This window comes from Tenrec ecaudatus, chromosome 2, assembly GCF_050624435.1.
Source record: "Tenrec ecaudatus isolate mTenEca1 chromosome 2, mTenEca1.hap1, whole genome shotgun sequence".
Lineage (NCBI taxonomy): Eukaryota > Metazoa > Chordata > Mammalia > Afrosoricida > Tenrecidae > Tenrec > Tenrec ecaudatus.
Genome location: NC_134531.1, coordinates 159,842,415 through 159,863,146, shown reverse-complemented (window position 1 = coordinate 159,863,146; position 20,732 = coordinate 159,842,415). Strand labels below are relative to the sequence as shown.

The 20,732-nt window shown below is 42.3% G+C and overlaps 1 protein-coding gene across 2 annotated transcripts; it reads left to right on the top strand.

Annotated features, from left to right (window-relative positions):
• Positions 1-429: 429 nt before the first annotated feature.
• On the top strand, positions 430-13,120 carry ZNF300 (zinc finger protein 300). Of its 2 annotated transcripts, XM_075541831.1 has the most exons (6): positions 430-538; positions 2,566-2,737; positions 4,480-4,632; positions 8,247-8,373; positions 8,603-8,729; positions 11,509-13,120. In XM_075541831.1, the coding sequence occupies exons 4-6, from the start codon at positions 8,340-8,342 to the stop codon at positions 13,040-13,042; spliced, it is 1,695 nt and encodes a 564-aa protein (XP_075397946.1). In that variant the 5' UTR covers positions 430-538; positions 2,566-2,737; positions 4,480-4,632; positions 8,247-8,339; the 3' UTR covers positions 13,043-13,120. The 2 variants fall into 2 exon arrangements, with proteins under 2 accessions (XP_075397946.1, XP_075397947.1); XM_075541832.1 differs by lacking the exon at positions 2,566-2,737 and having other exon boundaries at positions 438-538.
• Positions 13,121-20,732: the final 7,612 nt, after the last annotated feature.

The window sequence follows — 20,732 nt, the reverse complement described above, 5'->3', positions numbered from 1 at the left end:
GCGGCTCCCACACACACACAGTACTGGGAGCCGACATATTTACTCTGAACAAAGCCGCGGAAGGTGCAGACCGGCAAATCCGCAGGGTCCGGAATGGCGCAGGCGCAGGAGCAGCGCGGAGTGCGGAACAGCGCAGGCGCAGGAACAGCGCAGGAGCAGCGCAGGAGCAGCGCAGGCGCAGGAGCAGCGCAGAGTCCGGAACAGCGCGGGCGCAGGAGCAGCGCAGAGTCCGGAACAGCGCGGGCGCAGGAGCAGCGCAGGCGCAGGAGCAGCGCAGGCGCAGGAGCAGCGCAGGCGCAGGAGCAGCGCAGGTGCAGCGCAGGCGCAGGAGCAGCGCAGGCGCAGGAGCAGCGCAGAGTGCGGAACAGCGCAGGCGCAGGAGCAGCGCAGAGTCCGGAACAGCGCAGGCGCAGGAGCAGCGTTGTCGGCTCTCCGAGGGGGAGTGTGTGAGTTCCCCAATATGTGACGGCTTTCCCGGACTGAGCCAGAGTGGACGTTTTGGGGCCTGATAACGGAGCCAAGGGTCGGAGGGGAACAGGTGTGGTGGTGATGGTCGGTGGGCGGGATGGGTAACGAGGAACGGAGGTCCGCGAGGGCGTGCTCTCTGTCACCCACTGCCGTCGTGGGAGCTCAGTGGAGTCACGGGTAGCGAAGTGGGTGTCCGGTCTGGCGGTCAAGGAGGAGTGATCTTGGGGATTAGTAATTGGGGAGGGGTAGGCCTGTCAGACACGAGGTGCCTATCTGTGGTGTCGGAAATGGCATGTATGTGAACTGGGCAGTGGGATGAGGAGAGTCCTTGTTTTGGGGGCCCTTTGAGGAGGGGAGCAGTGATTGCTGGAGAGGATATGGACCAAATGAGGAAGCCTCCGTTTTGTCCGTGATGTGGCCGTGGGTCGTGGAGTAGTATTCGGAGACTTGGAGGTTAAATGATGCGACCAGTGCATGATGGTTGAACCTTCCAGCCGTTTCTAATGCAGCCCCAATTTTCTGGGAAAAGCTTTACATGCATTAAAATTTCTAAGTGTCACAGGCAGCTGTTGAGTTATTAATGGTTAAGTCCTTTCTCAGATATTATCTCAACCTACCACTGTTCTTAAATCACCCATTATCCTGAAATAAATGTTTACATACTTGGAAAACAGTTCCAAATCTAAACACAAACCTACTGCCCTTGAGTGGTCCCCACTCATGCCATCACAAGCAGAGTAGAACTGACCCGTGGAACTTCCAAGGCTGTAACTCATTTTTAAAAAACACTTTTATTAGCACTTAATTCACGTGTCATACAATTTAGTAGTTCAATCATATGAAGAAGAGTCGTACAATCATGGCCACAATCGATTTTAGAAACTTTTCTTCTTTGTTTGTACTCTTTGTTATTTGTGTAATTTTTTAAAAACGCTGGCAAAAATATATACAAAATATTCTCCAATTCAACTTCTACATGTTTAGTTCAGTGCCATTGTTTATACTCAGTGTATTGTATGACCATTACTGATACTCTTTTTCCAGATATTCCACCGTCTTTAACATAAACTTAATGCCCCCTAAGCAAAAACTACCTCCTTCACCCATGATAACCATTGGTCACATTTGGTTGCTTTTTTATATTTCAGTATTTTTTAAAAATAATTTTATTGGGAGCTCTTACAGATATCATAACAATTCACAGTTCGATCACATCAAGCAGTAATGTGCAGTTGCTACTACAATCAGTTTCAATGCATTTTCTTTCTTCTTGAATTCCTTTATATCAGTTTCCCTACCTGCCACCACCCCCTCCCCCGCCGCCTCGGCAAGGAACCCTTATTTTTTCCCCCCATAATAGTTTTTTGGGGGCAGGGAGGGCATATCTTACACGTACAATTCTGCTGTTCGAGCCCATTGAGTGGCGTTATAAGTAGTTTTCTTGATAAAGTCACATATCCATACACTTCCGTAGTTAAATTGGTTTTTTTTTAAAGGAGTTGTATATATGCCATCACAATCAGTCCCAGTGCTCCATCCCCACTCCCACATTCATTGTTTGCACTCCGATTCCCCTTATCCTCCTCAGGCCCCCTCCACACCCCATAAACCATTGCATCAGTTATTGTCAGTGCACCCACTCCTGTGCTCCAGAAACTGGGAACCTAACAGAACAATTAAAAAAATAAAACAGAAAGAAGAAATACTAATATAAAGAGTAAGAAAGAAAAGACTACCAATATTTAAAAATCCTGAGAACAAATTTCTGTCATACAACAAATGAGAATATTTGAGCCTAGAGCAAATTCAGGGTGGATCAAGAGGGGTCAACTGACCAAGTATAACATACCATGGTTCAATCTACCATAATCAAGTTTACAATAATCTCTGTCTGACAGTAAAGCTGTTTGGGTCCTCTGCCTCTGGAGAGGGAGGGGATCTGCCAGAGGCTAAATCTGACTAGCTAATCTGCAGATGGATTTTGGATTCCCGCTGCCCTCCATAGCCTTCTACAAATTAGGTGTTTACAATTTAAGCTCTGATAATTTTCCCTCCGTCATATTTGGATTTCATTATTGTCATCTTTGGATCACACAGGCTGGTGTGCTTCCTCCATGTGGACTTAGTTGACACCTCACTTAGATGGCTGCTAGTTTGAATACAAGCCTTTAAGACCCCAGACACGATTCCAATTGATAGCCAGGCACCATCTGCTTTCTCCACTGTACATTGCTACAGCACCCTTGCCTTCAGTGATCTCTTCATGAAGGTGAGTATTGAGCAGGGCCATGTTATAGGAACTAACTTCTTGGACTGGGGCCAGAATTAAATGGAGTCCAGGATTCTTTTGCTTGTCCACAGGTTATAGATGATTCTGGTTTACTTTGGCAGTCATATTATGACAAAAACAGAAACAAGAACAACAACAAAACAAAAAAGAAAATCTTGTCAATCCCCCTGGGGTATAAGGTGATTACATTGATAACACAAACAATGTATCCAATGACAGAATTTAAGGTACTGTTGATATGAGGAGTTTATGCGGGTATAGTCCAACTATGAGCTGTGACGTTGCTTTGAACAGATTGAACTCTGTTTACATTGAGCATGAGGGTTGGTGCTTGTGGGAAATTCCCTGTACCATTTCTTACAAGGACAGATCCTCGCCGCTCAGATTACACCCTGCCCTATTAATACAAGTGGAGCATTGAGACAATATATGGTAGTTCTGGGTCCCCTTCATTGGACACCCTCTAAGCCAGGGCAGGGCTCCCACCCAAGGCCCAAGCCCAGCATTTCCACATGCTCAATGTAAACAGAGTTCAATCTGTTCAAAGCAGTGGATAAAGGAACTATGGGGCATACACAATGTGGAATATTATGCATCCCTAAAAGCAGCCATGAAAGCAGGAAACACCACATGACATGGAAGGACCTAAAACCATTATGCTGAGTGAATTCAGTCTATCTCAAAAGGACAATTACTGAATGAGCCCATTACTATAAGGAGAAACCCCAATTAAACAAATCTTAGAGACTATTTCCCAAAGGGGTAGAACGTCTGCCCACCAGCCATGAGGCATGCATAATCCCCCTGATGTGCACTTCATAAGAATCTCCTGGAAAGAGGAGGCCTCACATTGGATAAGGTCATTTCTTCAAGAAGGGGGAAAAGCAACGACCACCCACTTGATGCTACACAACACAGACCAGGCTGTGGCACGTCCACAGGCCCTCCCAGGGAGGAGAGGAGAACCTGACTGGAAAATCACCGTAAGACGGGGGGAGGGGAGCATCCACACTTCAGAGGAGACACTGGTATTTCTGGTGGTAGGTAAGTGCGGAGGAGCAATCTCACATCAGGAAGGGATGCTAAGCAATAATTGCAGAGAACCGACAGGGAGAATAAACCCAGTTCTGTGGTCCTAAGTAGACACTTTGAATATGTTTCTACCCAGCCCGCAGTGAACCACGCCAGGAACTCAGCACTGTGATGAGGACCTTAGACACTGGCCCTTCAGGGGACATGGCACCCCACCTCGGGCTACACCAAAAATCCTTGATGTAGAAGCCCAAATGAATGAACTAGGCCCTATCTCAAAACTGCCTGCACCCTTGGACTGAAATACCCTGGTGGGAGAATAATGTGACTCTTATTCAGACTTACACACCAATCCCTAAAGCTCGTGTTGAGGAATCCTGCCAAGGTCTCAGTCTGAATGCAGACACCGTGGCGATTATTGCTGAGTTGGGTTACGTGTGAGCACTCTTGGATGAGTATTGGAATGAGGGAATGCCTTTCTCAGTGCTCCATCAGTTCACTTCCATTCTCATTTCCAGGGAAGTGAACCATCTTTGTGTATTCATATGTATCTGTAACGATTACCTTATGTAACTGCTAATAGACTTGCTGGCTAAAGGGAGCATCAGTGAATGCTTTGTAAGTTGATAAGAAACATCTGTACATCCATCTAATAAAAATGTTCACCAGCCTAAGTGCTCACATTACAGTCACAAGAGGATTAGAGGTTAATGCCTCCTTCACAAGGTGCTTACTGATCCTTCTGGAAAGTGCAGAAGTACTTCTCCCACAACAATGTGGCCCTTTCATCCACCTGGGTTCTGGTGATGGTTGCTTCTAGCTGATCACTGTGGAAGCTGCAGGTTAGTTCTGTCCTCTAAAGACTCCATTCTGTCTCCCAGCTCTCATTCCGCAGGCCTCTGCCCTTCTGGAATAGAAGCAGAAAATGACCAAGTCACAGGTGAGTTGCTTGTTCATTTTGTACTTGGTTTTCAGAATAATCAAGTGCAGAAAGCTAACCATTAGAATTAAGGGGCAAGTAGCGAGACTAAAGATCAAGACCTGAAAGAATTGCTAAGTCATATGTACACAAGCCTAAAACAGTTTTATAGGCGATGCACAAATACTTTGGATCTTTCTAGAAACATCATCAGTTATGTGATTCCACTATCCATAAAGAGAAAGTAGATGTCTTCCCCGTAGGATGGAAATATCCCTTGCTTTATAGGATTGAAAGAAAATTTAGAGGGAGGGGGATATCTTCTTGTAGGTGATAGAGTACACAGTGTTCTCACCATCACTCATGCCCCATGTAAACAAAAAATAATTTCCCATATATCTTGCAGGCAGCATAAATTATCTAGAGTAGCTGAAGGCCCCCATGTGTAAGCAAGACAATCCTATCAGATAGGATATTCCAGGGGTTTAGAAGGTATCTTCCAGGACCCGGGACAGTCCACTGAGTGAACCTTTTACTGCACAGCCGGACTGAAGCTATAATTCCCTGCTTCGATGAGCAGGGCTCCCTGATGTGCCCTACCGTTGACTGTGGTCTCCCAGCTTGTGGGATCACCCTCCACGTGAAGGCCACTTCTCTGCTCTCCCTGTGTAGACATCTGTGTTACTGTTTTCTCTTTGCCAGAATTTGCAAATATTTAAACAATGCAAATAGATAAAAGTGAAAACCGGAACACATTTTTAGTTAACTCCACACCTCCTGAGACAATCCGTTTGACTGTTTGCATCGATCCTTCCAAGTGTTTTTCCCTGGTTAAGGGGTATCTGGGTCAAAAGCATTTAAGTGCAAATGGGCAAGAAGGCCTCTTCTTTTTGTGGCCTTTTCTTTTGGAAAAATAATATAGTGAAATTCTGCTCTGCCACTGGATTTTAACTTCACTAATAATTGTCTACTGTAAATATTTTTAGATACAGTTTCAATATCTTCTTGTGTCTGTACACAAGTTCTTTATTATTTTGGCAGATACGTACCATTTCATGGGGCCAGGCTTCCGGGATTGAGTTTGTATCTGTAAAATAGAGATTGAAATCCGTGTAAGGTTGTGGTAAGAGTGGCATGCGTTTAAATCAGGTTGTCTGATATTTAAGTATTAGCTGTCAGCATTATTATTGCATTATGATCATTATCATTGTCAAATTTGAAATCATCTAAGGTTTAACTGCTGGGCTGTCCTGTGGGCGATGGCTTCTCTGGGATACCAGCAGCTAGCGCTGTACAGGCCAGCATGATCGCCAACAGCCCTGTGAGACTGCTGAGCTCTTGAAACGAGCAGGTCTGCAATGGGAAGTGCGCTAAGGATAAAGTGCATACTGGATTTCAGAGATTTACTGTTAAAAACCTCATTGATCATTTTAAGCGATTGGTTACTTGTTCAAATGATAATATGTTGCTTCTATTAGGATAAACATTAAAAACAATTTTTGAATTTATTACAAGAATACTTAAAATTACTTCCCTGGCTAGCTTTATGTATCTGTTAACATTGCTTGTGGGAATAAGGAAGCACTGTTGTCTCCGTCAAGAACTTTTTACTAGCCCAGTGAATTACTAGGGCCCTTTTATTGATTAAATGCCTATCCTTCAGGAACCTTACAATCCAAAAATGAACCTAACGTTTTTATTCTATCTTTGCCTCCTCCCTTCCCCTATTCTTCTTCATCTCTTAATGGTATCTCCATCCCCCCAGCTACCTAAGCTGTAAAAACCTTATAGATAACAAAAGCATAATTTCTCACCACTTATACACCACATTTTTCTTAAAATTAACAGAATATATTTGTCTCACATAAAGAAACTCTTGAGTGTCATTAATTAAGCTCAGGATGTTAAAATTACAGCACCTGTGGATTTTCTATCAGAATGGGTTTCCTCTACATGCCACATTGTTAACCTTCCCATGTTACTGTTCTTCAGAGCAAAGAAATAATTGGTTAACACAAAAAATTTTTAAACTAAAGATGAATTTTAATATAATTTATTTTATTCCATTTAATCTTCATTTATTTTCAGCCAACAGTTCCTGAACCCAATCTATATCATATGTACAGGCTAGCTATTGAACACCTCAAGATTTAGGTGTGGTTCTTTCTTGGGGAGATTGCAAGACAAATGGATAAACAGATATGGAAGTCAACATTCACAGTTATAGGTGCCATAGAGGCATGGGGGAAAGAGTGCTGTTCGAGCACAGAGGACGGAGCAACTGCTATCCAAGGAAGTCAGGCTTAGGCATAAAAGACGAGTGAACTCTGGAGTAGAGAAAGGATGGGGACTAGCATTTGCAAAGTAGGAAGGGCAGGTGATTTTATTAAAACCAAAGTGGAGGATGCTTCATGGAAAGTTTGCGTAAGGGTGACATTGAAGAAATAAAATGTTACTATCAAGGAGACGGATATTGGAATGCCATGGTCAAGAACCCAAGCTAGAAAGACTGAGAGCTAATCATATGTTTAGCATATAACTACTGTCATTTTCAATGACCTCATATGCAGAGTGGGAAGGTAATTTGACTGCTAATGAGGACAAGGTAAGTCCTTGAGTCCTTGATTAGTGTGAATATGGAATCTGGTGTGACTGAGAGAAAGCTTGAGATTGATATGACTAAGACACCTCTGATTCTGGATGTAAGGAGGTAGCCAGAGAGGTTTGAAAACAATGAGGTTTGAATATTTGAATTGAATGAAGATTGACATTGTATGATTTTCTAGAATATGGTATGTAAGAAGGCCTTCTCCAGTGTACAAATATGAATTATCCCATGCTTTGTTTTGCTATTTTGTGGTTTTAAGTATTAATTTTATTGTGTATCTAGCATGTATATTTACTCCAAAGTAAAGAGTTTGGTTTGAATATTATTATTTTCCTTTTGATTGTTCACTTTTAATTTTCTCCCACTTATTTCAATAGTGTTTTTGTCATTTATTAAATTCCCCTTGTGTTTAAGCTGGCCTCTTCTGTCCTGATTTGCCTGATTTTTCTTGCTAAAGACAGAATTGCTTATATATTTTTTCCTAAAACACTATGATGCAAAGCTAGGTATAGGAATTTGCATTCATTTCCTAGGGTTGATGTGATAAAATATTAAACAGAAACGTATTGTCTCACAGTCTTGGAGGCTAGGGGATCCAAATTCAGGGCATGGACAAGGTGATGCTCTCTTTGTTTGACTCTGGGGAAGATCTTTCTTAGTCTCAACTCTGGAAATCTCAAGTTTTTCATATGGTTGTCTTCACTCTATGTCTCTCTGCCTTTCTGTTTCTACTTTCCTATTAAACTCAAATGGGAGAAGGTCCTACCCTGTGCCAAGATACTATTTCCAAACAAGGTCATGTTCACCGGTACTAGGAGTTAGGGCTTCAACATACCTTTTTTGGGGATACAATCATATCAGTTACAGTATAGTTTTATATCCTTTAGTAAACACAATGATGAGCCTGGTTACTCTATGTACTGGTACAGGGGTTTGTATGATTCAGGGATGTGGATGTGGATTTCACCCAGGAGGAATGGCAGCAACTGGATCCTGCTCAGAGGTATTTGTACAGGGATGTGATGCTGGAGAACTTCAGCCACCTGGTCTCATTAGGTAAGGACAGTTTTCCTGCATAACTCAGTGTAGTCCAATCAAATGCCTTTCTTTTAACAGTTGTTGACATTTGGAGGCCCTTTGCTTTTTTTTGCCTTACACTTTTTACAAGTGGAGTTCATGAATTTTCTGAGGGTCAACTGGACTGAATCATTGTGGATCTCCGGAAAATACACCTTCTCTTCTTTGATTACTGTCAATCCCACTTCTGTGATTTTACATTTAATAGGATATTCAGTTGCAAAACCAGATGTCATTTCCAAGTTGGAAGAAGGAGAAGATCCATGGATCATAAAGAAGGATTTATCCAATTGGATTTATCCAGATGAAAATCAGGCATATAGGAGACAAGGGAAGTGAAGTATCAGCTTGCTTGTTTTTCAATTGGTTGTTGTGCAAGGTTTGTTTCTACCTGTATTCAAATCTTATTTTCTTCTTTGCTCCTGAGCATTTAGTAAACATTCAGCAAGAAAATGTTAATTTGTCATTTTTTGTGAGCCTTTCAGAGGAGAGATATTTCTGATCCTATTAACATTTTAATCTTTATCTTCTTCTATGGAAGTATCTTAAAAACCATAGAAGACAAATGTCTTCTTAGAACATTCTGAGTAGGGCAGGAGGGAAGTCAAGGGAGATGGAGGAAAGAGCTAGGAGTCAAGGAGCATTTATGGAGGTCTAGACAAAGACATGTACATGCAAATATATATATGTATATATATATGTATATATATGGATGGGGAAATAGATCTATGTGTCTATATTTATAGGTTTAGTATTAAGGTGGCGGAAGGACCTTGGGCCTCTACTCAAGCACTCCCTCAATGCATGAATACTTTCTTTTGTTAAATTGGCATTCTGTGATGCTCACCCTCCCGACACAACTGCTGAAGCCAAAGCAGGTGAACAAGTAAATGTGGTGAAGAAAGTTGATGGTGCCCGGCTATCAAAAGAGATAGTGTCTGGGGTCTTAAAGGCTTGAAGGTGAACAAGCGGCTATCTAGCTCAGAAGCAATAAGGCCCACATGGAAGAAGCACACCAGCCTGTGCGATCACGAGGTGCCAAAGGGACCAGGTATAAGGCATCATGCAAAAATATATATGTGTGTGTGTGTGTATATATATATATATGTGTGTGTGTGTATATATATATACCATAGTGAATGAAGGGGGAAGTGCAGAGTGGAGACCCAAGGCCCATTTGTCAGCCACTGGAGATCCCCTCATAGAGGGGTTTAGGAGAGGAGATGGGTCAGTCAGGGTGTGATGTAGTACTGATGAAGAACACAGCTTACCCCCAGATTCTGGATCCTTCCTCCCCCCAACTACCATGATCCAAATTCTACCTTGCAGGACTGGATAGGGCAGAGGTTGTACACTGGTGCATATGGGAGCTGGAGGCACAGGGAACCCAGGGTGGATGATACCTTCAGGACCAGGGTTGTGAGGGGCGATGGTGGGAGAGTGGGGGGTGAGTGGGTTGGTAAAGGGGAACTGATTACAAGGATCCACATGTGACCTCCTCCCTGGAAGATGGACGGCAGAGAAGGGGGGGGGGGGGAGGGAGACTCCGGATAGGGCAAGATATGACAAAATAACAATCTATAAATTATCAAGGGCTCATGAGGGAGGGGGAAGCGGGGAGGGAGGGGGAAAAAAGAGGACCTGGTGCAAAGGGCTTAAGTGGAGAGCAAATGCTTTGAAAATGATTAGGGCAAAGAATGTACAGATATGCTTTATACAATTGATGTATGTATATGTATGGATTGTGATAAGAGTTATATGAGCCCCTAATAAAATGTAAAAAAAAAAAGATACCCAGATTCAGTGATGTACAAAACAGTGATGTACGATATATACCTATTGAATGAAAAGTTCAGAGAAAATGTAAATCCAAAGAGATCTGGCATGTTTAAGACAATATTCTATAGAGAATGAGGGTTTAACTACTTTGAAAGATATATAAATGCTGATCAGGCCAAAGGAGAAAGGTGATAGTATATTGTGTGAGTGAGAAAATTTACAATAGAACTTTGGAATCAGCAATAAGTATGGTTTTTCTAGATAATTGTGTTTTATTTGAAATATAGGAAATAGTGGAATTCAAGGTTGCATTTAAGGTATGAGTATGGATACCCAAACCATTAGTGAACTTTGGATTTTTCCTGCTTTTTTTGTTGTTAATGAGGAAAGTAGACTGAAGAGAGATAAAATGTTTTGAGGACTATACTTAACTTCTTTCTTAGAATTGCTTTTATTGCAATTTCTTTCTTTACATAGTAGTTTGCAATATATACCAAATGTTTATAAGATAAATGAATTCAAAAGGTGGAAGTTTCAATTTAGGAATTAGAAAAGTGGAAAGATAAGTGGAGGGTGAGTGGGTTGGAAAGGGGGAACTGATTACAAGGATCCACATGTGACCTCTTCCTTGGGAGAGGGACAGCAGAGAAGGGGGGAAGGGAGACTCCGGATAGGGCAAGATATGACAAAATAACGATGTATAAATTACCAAGGGCATATGAGGGAGGGGGGAATGGGAAGGGAGGGGGGGAAAAAAAAAGAGGACCTGATGCAAGGGGCTTAAGTGGAGAGCAAATGCCTTGAGAATGATTGGGGCAGGGAATGTATGGATGTGCTTTATACAATTGATGTATGTATATGTATGGATTGTGGTAAGAGTTGTATGAGTCCCTAATAAAATGTAAAAGAAGAAAAGAGAAAAAAATGATTAGGGCAAAGACTGTACAGATGTGCTTTATACAATTGATGTATGTATATGTATGAACTGTGAAAAGAATTGTATGAGCCCAATAAATTGTTAAAATAAAAATAATAAAATAAAAATAAATAAATAAGAAGAAAGGAAAAAAAAAAGAGAGAAACCCATGATTGAGGTGAATAGAATTCAGATAATTTCCTATCTCTTCCCTGCCTGATTTTTTCACAATTATTTCTCTTTAACCTTCTTGTTTACCTAGTGAATCGATCAAACTTCATTCTCCCAAGAAGGCATGTTTCTATTCCTGTTTTCTGAATTCATTGGCTACTTTATATCATTCATTTATCCTACTTCTGTGTCCTGTTAACTTATTTTTCTTAATGACATTTGACTTTATCTTTCCTTCTTTTAGACAGGAAGAATCATTTTGACACCCTCCAAGCATGTATTTGGAGGATGGTTTCCTTCCACAGTAAGACCCTCAAAGGAGCCACAAAGGCGGATTCATTGAACTCCGTTGTAAAAGTCTTTGAAGGTGATGGCCAGCAGCAGAGAGGTCAGGAAAACCAAGACAGACTCTTCAGGCACGTCACAGCAATTAACAAGAAACTAGTGACTGGGAAGTCAGGCCACAGATCTAATGCATTTGGAAAACTCTTTCAGGAATGTGTAAACCCAGGTGCTCCAAGACACAGATTCCATACATCTGAAGCATTTGAAAAGAACATGAAGCCTGATATTGACCTACCCAGTTGTAATAAAAGCAGTTCAAGGCAAAACCCTGATGAGAGTTTTGGATGCAGAAAATTATCCAGCCACAGTGCATCTAATTCTAAACTTGGGAAAATTCACGTTGGTATGATAACCTGTGAAGCTAGTCAAAGTGGACACATTCTAAGCAGTAAACAATCTCTTATTCAGCATGCAAATGTTGAAACTAAAGAGAAAGCCTGTTTATGTATTACCTGTGGAAAAGCCTTTGCTAAGAAGTCACAGCTCATTGTACATCAAAGAATCCACACTGGAAAGAAACCATATAGTTGTGGTGCATGTGGAAAATCCTTCAGTGAGAAGTTTTACCTCATTGTCCACCAAAGAACTCATACAGGGGAAAAACCTTATGAATGCTCTGAATGTGGAAAATCCTTCTCTCAGAAATCATCCCTCATTGTACATCAGAGGGTTCATACTGGGGAAAAACCATATGAATGTAGTGAGTGTGGGAAAACTTTCTCCCAGAAATCACCCCTCATTATACACCAGAGAATTCACACTGGAGAGAAACCTTATGAATGTAGAGAGTGTGGGAAGGCATTCTCTCAGAAGTCACAGCTTATTGTACATCATAGAGCTCATACTGGAGAGAAGCCATATAAGTGTACTGAGTGCGGCAAAGCCTTCTGTGAGAAGTCCCACCTCGTTACACACCAGAGAATTCACACAGGAGAGAAACCCTACAATTGTGCTCAATGTGAGGAAGCCTTTAGCAGGAAGACAGAACTCATTACACATCAGTTGATTCACACTGGAGAGAAACCCTATGACTGTCCTGAATGTGGCAAGAATTTCTCCCGGAAGTCACAGCTCATACATTGGAGAACGCACACTGGTGAGAAACCCTATAAATGCGGTGAATGTGGAAAAGCTTTCTGTCAGAAGTCACATCTCATTGGGCATCAGAGAATCCACACAGGAGAAAAGCCTTATGTGTGTACTGAATGTGGGAAAGCCTTTTCTCAGAAATCCCACCATCCAGGACACCAGCGAATTCATACAGGAGAGAAACCTTACATATGTGCTGAATGTGGAAAGGCAGTCTCCCAGAAGTCAGATCTTGTTTTGCATCATAGAATTCATACTGGAGAAAGGCCCTATCAATGTCTTCTGTGTGGGAAAGCCTTTATTCAGAAGTCACAACTAACTGTACATCAGAGAATTCATGCAGTATAAACACTGTAAGAATGGCCAGAGCACAGAAAAGCCTTCAGTATTAGCTCAAGCCTTAATAAATATTAGAAGATTGATGTATTTGATAAGTTGGGTAAAATATCTCTATAGATAGTAATTTTCAAGAGAAGTTACATTTCTAATGGGGTGATACTGTTTTAGCAAATATGTTGGAAAATAATTATATACATGAAGAATATTTTCACCATGACAGATAAAACTTAAAATTATGAACTGAGTGATCATCACAAAAGAACAAATTTTATATACAGAGTATTGTTAAGTTAGGCATTCTTTTTAATACTATATTATAATAATAATATTTTAAGTTTTTCTTAAACGCACCATCATCAAATTGATTCCAACTCATAATGGCCATATAGGACAGAGTAGAACTGCTTCTGCGGGTTTCCAAGACTTCCTCTTCGCAAGAGCAAACAGCCTCATGTTTCCCCTAGGCACCACGTTGCTGTCTTGGAACCATCAATGTAGCAGTTAGCAGCTCCGTGCCACCCAGTATGCCACCATGGTTTTCTGAAATTACTATCTCCCAAACCTGCTGACACAGTTAATTCCCACTGAGTAGCCTAGATAGGGTTTCTGAAGCTTTTGGTATTTTTGTGAACACATAACCTTTTATCCCAGGGAGAGGATGGGTGTATTCCCACAGCTGAACTTGTGGTTAACAGTTCAGCGTGTAACATACCACACCATGAAGGTTCTCTTAGAATTGCTATCACCCTCCCACCCAATGTCATCAAATCAATTCTGACTCATAGTAACCAAGGTCTCTGAGAGCAACTCTTTACAGGAGCAGGTAGCCTCATCTTTCTACCATGTAGTGGCTGTTGGGTTTGAACCACCAACTTAGAGGTAGCAGTCCAGGGCTTCTTAGAAATTGCCACAGCCATGCATAATTGTGTCCATACAGTCAGTAGTCCCCTATAAAATACATTTTGAACAGAAAAAAACATCGATTCTTAGAAGAAGTACTCTAGGTAGGGGGCTTGGCATAATCCCTAAAATTATTCTGATAGAATTATAGGTTGACCAGATTGAGTAAAACACCCATATTTCAGTTAATTCTGATTTACAGTAACACCTGGTGCACCTGTTGGTTTTGAACCCCTGAGTTAACCACTTAACAGCTCAACCACTACAGCAGGCTCCACACTCATTAACAATGATCCTCATATGTTTTTCCTTCTTAAGCATCCATAGGTTGACCTGTATCTCTGGAGTGATGCAGATCTTGAATTTGGTGCTTCTTGGTTAGTCTTTATTTGGAGCTTGGTGAGGTGGAAATTTTTTGGTACTAAAGCTAGATCATCTTACGTTTTAATCCTGATTCAACCACTCACGGGGTGGCTTTAAGCAAGTTTACTTCATCAGGATATTATTTATCTTCTAATTCAAAGAACATTGTAGAGAATATTTTAAATTAATAATGGTTCTCTTCATTTCCCCCCTCTTAAACAACAGGATGATAAAATGAATGTATAAAAGCCATATATCAACTTGCTTTTCTCTCAAGATATTAACTTTTGATTACCATTCTATTGTCTTTGACCCTGATGGTCTTCTAACTTAATTTTATACATACACATATAAATTGTCATCCTCTCACATAAAAACCCTGCCAAATGTTACTTCAGTTCCTATCTGACACATGTCCTGCCCTGTAGCTCCAGTGGTTTTTCCTGAGAACACTTGCTGAGAAAAACTTGGGAGGTAAGAAGTGATACTGATACTGGTTTGAAGATATGACATCTCAGAAACTTCTTATGTCCTCTTTCCTGTGAGTCCACCTATTTCTCCACAAGCAGCTTCAGGTGAAGACCCTTGGTGTCTATTCATAGTCCCTGCGTAATTTCTCACATTTTCAGCTCACTTGACACCATTCCTGCGTGGATGAGCAGTGTACTCTAGACCAGAGCAGCTCTCTTTCCTTTAATAACATGCCCAGAGCAAGGGCCCACCCAACAGTGACTTGGGAAACTGGGCAAATTCCCTTTTCTCTGTGTGAGGCCAGGTTGTCTACAGGAACAAGTCCAGTGACACTCAGATATGTATAAGAAAGAGTTTTATATCAAGAAACAATTATATGTCAAAAGGTCTAACGCAAAAGTACTTAAGTCCAGTGCCAGTCAGACTTATGTAACTGTAGTCTGGTAGCATAGAAAGGTGAACTGAGAAACAGGAATAGCATAGGTTGGTGGGTGAAGAGTCACGTGGATTCAAGGTAGGTGGAAACATGGCAGGGTGTGACAGCTCTCAGGGCTGGGTAGCCTACACTGAGCTACCGTATATACTCAAATATAAGCCAACCCAAGTATAAGCCGAGGTACCTAATACCTGTGAATCCAGAAAAACTGATTGACTGGAGTATAAACCTAGGGTGGAAAATGCAGAAGCTATTGGTGAGTTTCAATAATCAAAACAAATGAGACTTCCGCAAGATGGTGACAGATTAACACATACCAGAGGGGTTCGCAATATTTAGTTCAGGAGAGTTGCTTAGAGGGAAATTCAACACTGCTGGAATGCAGAAGGAGCATCATAAAGATAAAAAGGCACAGACCCATGGGATTTTGAGGGGCACGGGGCTTTTGGCTTACCTCAGTGGAGCCCGGCTGGGGATTGATCTTGGCCCACCACTGTGTCTGCTGGAGCCAGGACCATTTGGAGCTTGTAAGACGGCTTGGTCTAAACACAGCCACAGTTTGCCACCACCCACCTCGGGGCAGGGACTAGACCCTTGCATCTCCTCTCTGTCCCCCCCCTCAGTATTGGAGGGCTGCACAGGGGCATTTGCTCAACACAGTCACAGCTTGCCGCTGCCACCTCAGAGCAGGGACTAAACCCTTGCAGCTCCACTGGTGAGGATCAGGACTCAGCTACATTGTTGCTTTGTTTCCATCTCTTCACTATATCCCCCCTCCCCTTCCCTACTCCCCACAGGCTCATAGGGCTTGCTTTTTAACTTTTATCCCCTCCTCTTTGCCTCTTTCTTGGTGTCTCACACTCTACCGCTAACCTCCAGACTATTCCCCTTAGCCTAGGACATTTATGCCTGTGCCACACCCAGCTAGGTGAGCTCCACTGTGTAGCTAGCGAGACTGAGAAAAGCCTTGCTGACCTCCACCAGGGGATACTCTGCTCAACTTCTTACTGGGGAATTCCTGCCTGTGTGCCTGGGGACATAAGGCAGCTCGGCCAACAATCCAACGCTCCAAGCTGCTGCAGGAACCTCTGCCCAACCTCTGCAACACCAAAGCAGGAAACCCTTCTGGGTCACTCCCCTGAGAGGGAAGCCACAGGAGGATAAAGTGGTAGCTTAATTCCATAGTGAAATAAGCTATAGGCAGTTCGAAGAAGCACTCCTACAAGTCTCCGAGAGAGAGTCAGTGTTCTTTGATTCCCTGGAAAATTTCTTCTGGCTCCTCTAAAACTAGGCAATGCAAACAGCCATAGCCCCAACGACCTCAACGAAAAAATGGGAGAAACAAAAGGCAATGCCAGAAGATGTCCTGAACATGCATAGAAGAAGCAGACATTGAGCTGCCACAGAAAGAAATTTTCAGAATGCTACTTGGAGTCATAGAGGATATGAGGGAAACAATACAGAAAAAAGATGAAATTATAGAAGAGGTAAAAGCTATAAATCAAAGAGAAATACAGGAGCTTAGGGAGGAGATAACAAAAACCAGTAGCAGACTCACAGACCTCGAGAAATGACTGGAGGAATCAGAGAACCTCATCAGTGACTTAGAGGACAGCCCAGAAGACTTTAACAAATGCAAACAAAAATCTAATAAGATCATCCGAGAAGCTGAAGAAAACTTAAGAGCTATGTCTAATGCTATGAAGCGGAACAACATTAGAATTATTGGCTTACCAGAGGAAGACACAACCAAGAAGTCATCTGCAACAATAGTGAGGGAATTCTTGGAGGAAAACTTCCCCAGCTTAATGAATGAAAACCAGGCAACCATTCAGGAGGCTAAAAGGACACCAGCTAGACTGAATCCCAAGGAGAAGTCACCAAGGTACATAATATTTAAATTATCCAACTTTGAGGAAAAGGAGAAAATCATGAGAGCAGCTAGGGAAAAACAAGCAATCACATATAAAGGTTCCCAAATAAGAATATGCTCAGACCTATCAGCAGAAGCTATGAAGAAGAGGAGAGAGTGGAGTAACATAGTCCAAAAATTGAAGGAAAACTATGCAAACCCAAGAATTCTCTACCCAGCCAAAGTATCGATCAAGATCAAGATAGAGGCAAGGGTCTAGTCTAGACAAGGAAAAACTCAAAGAATATGTTAGAAGAAACCCATCCCTACAAAAGATCCTTGCCGACCCAGTATGCGCAGAACACCACTCACCAAGCATAAATAAGAGACCACCATATAGAAGAACCTCACCCAGAGGGCAAAAAGAGAAAACAGACCCCAAGATAGCATTGGTTTAAAGATGGAAAGAATTCAAAGGCTGCTGAGGTAAGCTTTAAAAAAATGCAAAAGGGCATAGAGAAAAAGCTACAGGATACAAACATTCCTGGGGTGAGGACCAGGAAATATAGAAGGTACCAGACCAAATACAGGGATACACATGGTAGACAACTAAAAAGGAGGTGGGGAAAGGAAAAAATAAGAAGAAATGGTTAGGGGGCACAGGGCACTAACCCACCCAAGGGTAGGGTATTGCTTATATCTCCACAGTGAAAGAGGGACCAGACTTCAACCCAGTGCTCCAAGATGTGAATGCAACATATCAGTGTGGAATAGGAAACCAGTGGAGAGGTCTTGGGGGCCAGCCCCAACCCCAACTACTAAGTGGACACCTGCCCCTCCCCTCAGAACAATTTATTTCAAAGGATGGCACTGAATCTGCAGCTACAGGAGAGGGACATATCTGATCAGAGCACACGGAAGTAGATGAAGGGGGAGGAGGAGAAAGTGGAACACATCCTGGCCCACCAGGCCATGAGGATGATGTTCATAATTAGAGCAGCCAGTCAACAGAGAGGACCACATGGCCAGCCCCACTATGAGACATGATGCCCCTCACTGACCCATGGCCCTAAAGGGGAGTACACCAGAGACACATTGTAGGAATTGCACCCGATCTGATCCCACCTCACCGAGGCAAAACATTAAGGGGATGCAACAGAACAGCAGGGGAATGGAGCAGCAAGATCCCCAAGGAATGCTGAAGGTGGACTTTGGGGCCAGGGTGTGGTGCCCCAACAGACTGGACTGGAAAACATTCCTAAAGGCCAACAAACAATCCTTCAACTAACTACAAGCTTCTCTTTCTTGTGTTTTGTTTTGGGTTTTATTTTGTCATTGGTTTGTTTTGTTGTACATTGTTGCTTGGTTTTGCTCTATCTTGTTTTTGTGCATGTTATTATCTCCACAGGTCTGTCTAAATAAGATAGGCTGGATGAACAATGGGTGGAGCAAACAACGGGACTGATAGTTCCGCGGAGACATGGGAGAGGGGGCGGTGGGGGAAAAGGTAGTGGTGTTAATAAACCCAGGGACAAGAGAACAACAAGTGATCCAAATCGTTGGTGAGGAGGGTGTGGGAGGCCTGGTAGGGCATGATCAAGGGCAATGTAACCAAGAGGAATTACTGAAACCCTGGTGGGGACTCAGCATGATAGTGTGACAGGAGGAAAGTCAAAGGAAATAGAGGAAAGAGCTGGGAGGCAGAGGGTATTTATAGAAGTCTAGATAAAAACATGTACATATGCAAATATATTTACATGAGGATGGGGAAATAGATCTATGTGCATATATTTATAAGGTTAGTATTAAGGTAACAGAGGGACATTGGACCTCCACTCAAGTACTCCCTCAATGCAAGAATACTTTCTTCTATTATATTGGCATTCTATGTTGCTCACCTTCCTGACAACAGCTGAAGACAAAGTGGGCGAACAACTAAATGTGGTGAAGAAAGCTGATGGTGCCCGGCTATCAAAAGAGATAGCGTCTGGGGTTTTAAAGGCTTGAAGGTAAACAAGCGGCCATCTGGCTCAGAAGCAATAAAGCTCACATGGAAGAAGCACACCAGCCTGTGTGATCACAAGGTGTCAAGGGATCAGGTATCAGGCATCATCAGAACACACACAAAAAAATCTTACCATAGTGAATGAGCGGCGGAGTGCCGAATGGAGACCCAAAGCCCATCTGTAGGCCACTGGACATCCCCTTACAGGAGGGTCTTGGGGAGGAGATGAGAGTCAGGGTGCGATGTAGCAACAATCAAAAATACAACTTTCCTCTAGTTCCTAAATGCTTCCTCCCACCTCCCCCACTGTCATGATCCGAATCCTACCTTGCAAGTCTGACAAGACCAGTGGATGTACACTGGTACAGACCCTCAGGACCAGGGGAGTGAGTGGCGATACTAGAGGGCTTAGGGAGGGTGGGTTGGAAAGGAGGAACATATTTCAAGGATCTGCATGTGACCTCCTCCCTGGGGGACATACAACAGAAAAGTGGGGTAAGGGAGATGTGGGACAGAGCAAGATATGACAAAATAATTTATAAATTATCAGGGGTTCATGAGAAGGGGGGAGTGCAGAGGGAGGGGGAAATGAGGACCTGATGCCAGGGGCTTGGGTAGAGAGCAAATGTTTTGAGAATGATGAGGGCAACGAATGTACAGATGTGCTTTACACAATTGATGTATGTATGGATTGTGATAGGAGTTGTATGAGCCCCTAATAAAATAATTTTTTAATGAGGAGCTGATAAGGGCTCAAGTAGAAAGCAAATGTTTTGAGAATGATGATGGCAACAAATGTACAAATGTGCTTGATACATGGATGTATATATAGATTGTGATAAGAGTTGTACGAGCCCCCAATAAAATGATTGAAAAAAGAAAAAAATCAAAGCAAATGAAAATAAAATCACTAAAAATTGAGACATCAGTGGGTAATGTATTTAAATATTTATTTTAAATAAAAACATAAATAAAAGGACAAGTCATTTAACATTAGCAAACTAGCACAGTAAGTGGAAATTAAGTTCAACAGAAACAATAAGGTATCAACAATGATACCTTAAGAGTACTATTCCCAGAGCTCAATCAGCAACCAAGCTAAAATGTAAAGTTAAAATCCTTCAAAACTGGATTCCTCATCATCATCCGTATCCCAATGCAGAGCTTCAGCTGGTGTGAGGTCATCATAGACGCTGTCCCACTGAGATCGCCGTCATCACCATCACTCTTGTCATTTTCATACAAAGCGCAGTCTTCACTGCCATCCATAGCATTACTAATACTACATTTCTGGAAGGCACGTCGCACCATGTCTTCTGGAATGTCTTCCCATGCATCTTGAACCCACTTTGCTATTAACTCTATGTCAGGCTTCATGACATTTCCTCCTTTTGTAAGTCGGGCTTGACCAGATGACATCCATTCATGCCACATCCTTTGCACACGGTCTTTAAAAGGCTTATTCAAAGATACATCCAGAGGCTGCAGTACAGATATAAGCCCACCTGGAATAACAGCTAATGTAACTTTACTAAATTTTGCCAATTTTTTAATGTCATCTGATAGGTGGGCTCTGACATATCCCAAACAAATAACGATGGCTTTTTCTTTAAGGCTGCTTCTGGTCGTTGATTCCGAATTTCTTCCAGCTATTTTTTTGTTCCGTATTCAT